Below are 5750 nucleotides of genomic sequence, written 5' to 3' on the forward strand. Positions count from 1 at the left end.
ATAAAAAATAGTTTATCATGACGTTAGCCGTTACGTCGTCACTTAATGAATGTTTTCTTTTTCATTTTTCATATCCTATATTTCTCGGTACTTTATAAATTTTTGTTTTGTTTTATTTTTTTTCCATATCCTGCATTTCTCGGGACTTTCCGACTAATAATGAAGTAAAGGATCAGCTTGATCGAAGACCACTTCGCGTCTTTGGCACTCCCAGATCTAGAGAAAGAAATCCTTCCATAGTCTAAACACACTTCTTCAATTTAATTAATTAATTAATTAATTCTAAAATTAGATATAATATACAATGAACTCTCTCCACAGCGACTCTTTTATAGGTTGACAATCTAAAAATTAAGTTTTTGTTGGTGAGAAATAGTTTTTTTTTTCAAACAAATTTATGAAAAGTAAATTTCTAAAAAATAAATAAATTTTTAATGTATAACAGTATCATAATTTTTTTTTACTGTTTAATAATACAATAGAAAATAACTTATTAATATTTTAATTATTTTCAAGTTTATTAAAAAAACAAAAGCTAAATCTAATGTATGAAAAAGTTAAAGAATGATAAAATTTAATTTTTTTAATATTTCAAATAAGTATAAATAACAATCATTAAAAAAAAAATCAAATTATCTCATAGATAAAATGTTAAAAAAGAATGAAATTAAAAAAAATAATTTTATAAATTCTTTTAAAAAAAATAATAATTATAAGAACATGAAAATTAATATGACTAATAAAAAAAATTTAATTAGAAAAATAAAAAAACAAAAAAAAGAGGATTAAAATTTATATAAAAATCAAATTATATCAAATTATAACGGATGGAATTAATAATAAAAAAAATTTAAAGTAAAAAATATATAGTAATAAAAATATTAATTTTATATAATGAATAACTAACATAACATTTTTTATATATATTTTTATAACTTCTAAAAAATATATTTCATATAAAATGAAAAAGAATATTTTCTAGAAACTAAACTAATTTTTTTATTAAAAAATATTTATATTAACCAGTTTTTTTAAATGATAAATAGACAAATAAAAATTTTAATTTTTTTTAAAGAGGAACCACTTCTTATTAAACAAAACAGTTCTAAAAAAGATTCGTCTAATTCCGTGGAGAACTGAGAAATGTTATATATATTATAAAGTTGGATTAAAATCTGTCAAGCCGGTAAATGTCCGTGCATGTGTAGAGAAACTTCATGGTGGCTCCATCCTGTGGAAAAACAATGCCTCCACTATCATTATTAATTCCTTCTTCCCCAACCCTTCTACAACTCCAATTCCCTTCATTATATTAATTTCATCTTTCTCATGCCCCAATCTCCACCCATGGACAGACGGCTCCGGGAGGCCATCCTGAAGGGAGAGGTCCCTGCCTTCCTTAATCTGATTCAAGAAGATGAACATATTATTGATCAAACAATTCCAGGGTCGTCAAGCAACATTTTACACATAGTATCACGTTTTGGACATGTAGAACTGGCTAAGGAGATTGTGAGGCTGAGGCCGGAATTGATGTTCGAGGAGAATGAGAAGATGGAGACCCCATTGCATGAAGCATCCAGGGAAGGGAAGATGGAAATGGTCAGGTTATTGGTGGAGACTGATCCTTGGCTGGTTTACAAGGTGAATCAAGACAATGGGAGTGCTCTAACTGTGGCATGTGAAAGAGGGAGGCTTGATGTGGTCGACTATCTCTTGAGTTTCCCAGGGCTGCTAACGTTGGAACTTGATGGTTTTACCACTTCTCTTCATGCTGCAGCTTCAGGCGGCCATACAGGTAAGTACTATACACTTCAAGCATTATTAATTTGTAACTTAAATCCAAGAAACAAGCTACTGTACCATTATACGTGCTCTTTATTGAGGCAATGCCTTGAAAAAAAGGGTAGCAAATTCCTTTTCAGTGGCCACGAAAAGACGGGGATAAAGCTTTTTGACAATTCTAAAATGGTTTTGGTCCCCCCGGGAAGGGTTTATCTTTGGATCATTCATGCACATACAACTAATGGGTCATTAATAAACATTTTTGGTTGACCAAACGAAGCCAACATGACAGCTTTATTTCACACTCTATTCCATTGTCGTAGAAGATGTTGGAATATTTTATTTAAAAATATATTAAAATAATATTTTTTATTTTTATAAATTATTTTTAATATTATTATATTAAATAATTTTAATATATAAAAAAATAATTTTAAATAATATTTTTTATAATTTTTATAAACACAATTTCCATCACTAGCCAACACTGAGCAAGGATAGCAGCATACCTCTCTTAATCATGGGCCAACTTCTTAGTGGAATTGCATGCTACTTTCTGCTGAAGTTCTAAGACCCGGTCTTCAACCAGTGAACATATCACAGCTATGAGATATACTGTACTGATGGCTAAAAAGTTTTTAGCAATTGATTTATCCTTTTCTTTTTTTTTTATGAATAATATATTAATTCATAAGTAGAATTAGAATTAGTTTTCGAGTAAGATTCTGAATTCTCCTGTATACAGACATTGTAAAGGAAATCCTGAAGGCACGCCCGGACTTTGCATGGAAAAAGGATCTTCAAGGATGCTCACCTTTACACCTATGCTGCAAGAAAGGCCATCTTGAAGTAACCAGGGAGCTACTAAGGTTCGACGCCGAGCTCTCTTCCTTGCAAGACAATGATGGCCGAACCCCACTTCACTGGGCAGCAATCAAAGGCAGAGTGAACGTCATTGACGAGATACTCTCAACAAGCCTTGAATCTGCTGAAGTGATTACTAAACATGGAGAGACAGTTCTCCATCTGGGGGTGAAAAACAATCAGTATGAAGCTGTTAAGTACCTTGCAGAGATGCTCAACATCACAAAGCTTGTTGACAAGCCAGATAATGATGGGAATACAGCTCTGCATCTAGCTACTGCTGGGAAACTTAGTACTGTAAGACCTTTTGCTTTTTAACTTGTTTAAGTTGTTTCTTTATAATTCATAACTCTAAATTTAATTAGAGAATAGTAAATTTCGTTTTTTTAATGTCAAATTCTTAGCCCCCGCTTTTTTTTTAATGGTGGAGAATATTATTAAGAATTAACAAGTATCATTAAGAAAATGACAAATTAATTAAAAAAACTTACTGTATAAAAAATATTAATCCTGAACATTAGATGACTTCAATACATAATCTGAACATTTGTAAAATTTCAAAATCCAACTCAAAGGCATTTGAGCTAAAAAGTGGAAAGTTAAATTTTTAGCGTGTGATATTTAATTCTAATCAAGGGGCTCAATCTAATTTCCATTACATCTTGTGTTGTGTTGAACTTAATATTAGATGGTCATCTATTTACTGAAGCTTGGTGTTGATGTCAATGCTATAAACCAAAAGGGACAGACTGCTCTTGATGTAGTTGAGTCTGATGTGAGCCATTCTGGTGTTCTTTTGATTTTACCTGCATTACAAGATGCTGGAGGCAAGAGAAGTGATCAATTGCCTCCAAGTTCAATTGAAATTCAACAAATACAACAGGAAAAGAGCTTGCTATCTTCATCAACAAAGCGAATGACCGAATCTACTACTAAACATCACCGTCATTCTCAGCATCGCCGCCGACAGAAGCAGCTAGAGCTTCAAACGGAGGGACTACGAAATGCTCGTAACACGATTATTGTTGTAGCAGTTCTAATAGCAACTGTTACATTTGCTGCTGGGATAAACCCTCCTGGGGGTTTTAGACAAGACACAGGGGAAAGCACCACGGGCAGGCATTCTTCTTTCAAGATCTTTGTGGTGTGCAACATTGTGGCATTATTTTTGTCCCTTGGCACTGTTGTTTTCCTTGTTAGCATTGTCCCTTTTCAGCGAAAATCAATGATGATATTGTTGGCGGTGACACATAAGGTTATGTGGCTATCCATATCATTCATGGCGGCCGGTTACATTGCTGCCATGTGGACTATTTTGCCACACGGGCGAGGACGGGGTACGCATTGGGTATTTGTAGCCATAGTGGCTATAGGGGGAGGGTGCACATTGGCAATTTTTGTGGGTTTGGGGGTTTTGCTGGCAAAGCATTGGCTTAGGAAATGGGAATGGAGGCGAAGCAAGGAGAAAAGAAAGAACGAAAGCCCATGTAGCAGCGTTAGTCGCGTTGAAGAACTAGGTATGATGAGAAAAGGCAGCCATGACTCTAGTAATTCAGATGTTGATAGCTCAGATAAAGGGGGTTACCACTTGTACTAGATACATGCAGCGAGGTTTAGGCAGACTTTATATCTCAAACTCATAGATGAAGTCTAGGACTAGTCCAGCAAGTGCAGACCATATCTTATTGTTCAGTTAGCCTCTTTCGCTGTAGACAGATGGCATTTAGCAGGGTAAATATAGCACGTTCTTTAGTGCTGATGTTTTATTTAACTATCCATTTTCTACCAGCTAGTTCTCAACAAAGACGACAGGGTTCTTCTCACCTTGAAGAAAATATGTGTAGTATGTGGTTCACTCGATACAACATTCTCTAAATTTCTATTGTTGTTACAATAAATATCCCATATAAGCAAACCATTTTGAAAGCCATGCTCCAATTTCCAAGCATTACCTCTGTTTCTCCTACATAAGCCTTTAGAGTCTGGAAACATTTATATGGATGTTAACTGGACATGGGATATCTTTTTCTTTTTTTCCAGGTTTCAATGCTGCATTCTTTTGCAGCGTTATGTGTCTTCTTAATGGATGCATTGTCCCTTTCTATTCATGACTCAATCATTTCAATAAGTTGGGCACTTTTTACCATAATTTAAGGTGGTATCAGAGCCTCCTTGGTTCTGCCGTTTCCCTCCCTGGATTGTTTATTCAAGCTGGTATCGTAGTTTGTTCTACCGTGATTTGACGTAGCTGTTCTACCGTCTGTTGCTACACCCCTCATTTGTTTCTTTCCTGGACTATTGCTGAGTCTTGTCCAGATTGCTACTTTTGTTTTTCTGTTACAATTGCAGCTGTTTTTATTAGCTGCTACTGCTGTCCCAAATTAATATTAAAAAACTCTAGTTAATATTGATTTTTATCAAAGATCCTGGATTAATAATTATATTATTCTGGTGCTATTGATCATATTGATCAGTCACTCTTGCAGACTATAAATACACCACATCATTCATATCTATCTAATGCTAATGGCGTGTCCTCCCTTGTGATGAAAGTAGGAACAGTCATGTTAATTCCTTCTTATCCTTGAAACATTCATTACTTGTTGCCTCACTCTCTCACAATATCTTGTCCATACCTTAAATAGCCGAATAATAAATTATTTATTATTAATGTATGCTCATTTTTGTCATATCAGGATTTTATCATTAAGGATAGTATTGGGCAAGGTAGAAGAGAGGGGGACTTTATTATATGGATGATGTATGCTTTATAAGTGTCGTGACTAGTCAAGGTTCACTCTATGCCAAGAAGCATTAGAATTGGATGTGGCATCACCGGTTTGGTCATGCTTCTTTAGATTACATTAATCATTTATTTCCTTCCTTGTTATTCGGATTGTGTTCGTTCTATGTTTCGTTATGATGTTTGTGTTTTGGTAAAAAAATCATCACAAAACGTATTCTCTCTCTAAGTTCTAATAAGATGAATATCTAGTTTGATTTATTGTAATATTTGGGGTCCTCCCCAATTTTTACTTTGTTAAGGTATTATTTATTTATGATTTTTATTGATGATTATATTGTTAAATAATACTTATATA

At 33.7% G+C, this 5750-nt stretch overlaps 1 protein-coding gene across 1 annotated transcript; it reads left to right on the forward strand.

The window, feature by feature from the left end:
- The first annotated feature begins 1165 nt into the window (after positions 1 to 1165).
- Positions 1166 to 4547, forward strand: LOC105127168 (ankyrin repeat-containing protein At5g02620-like). Its single transcript, XM_011028334.1, has 3 exons — positions 1166 to 1798; positions 2531 to 2946; positions 3338 to 4547. Exons 1-3 carry the CDS (start codon positions 1330 to 1332, stop codon positions 4244 to 4246), a joined length of 1794 nt encoding a protein of 597 aa, XP_011026636.1. The 5' UTR covers positions 1166 to 1329; the 3' UTR covers positions 4247 to 4547.
- Positions 4548 to 5750: the final 1203 nt, after the last annotated feature.

This window comes from Populus euphratica, unplaced genomic scaffold, assembly GCF_000495115.2.
Source record: "Populus euphratica unplaced genomic scaffold, PopEup_1.0 scaffold50.1, whole genome shotgun sequence".
In the NCBI taxonomy this organism is placed as follows: Eukaryota; Viridiplantae; Streptophyta; class Magnoliopsida; order Malpighiales; family Salicaceae; genus Populus; species Populus euphratica.

Bases quoted from the DNA above. Each gene is read 5' to 3' on its own strand.
- LOC105127168 (XM_011028334.1), top strand. From the start codon at position 1,330: ATGCCCCAATCTCCACCCATGGACAGACGGCTCCGGGAGGCCATCCTG. The intron at 1,799-2,530 runs GTAAGTACTATA...TCCTGTATACAG, and splicing joins AGCTTCAGGCGGCCATACAG to ACATTGTAAAGGAAATCCTG. The intron at 2,947-3,337 runs GTAAGACCTTTT...ACTTAATATTAG, and splicing joins CTGCTGGGAAACTTAGTACT to ATGGTCATCTATTTACTGAA.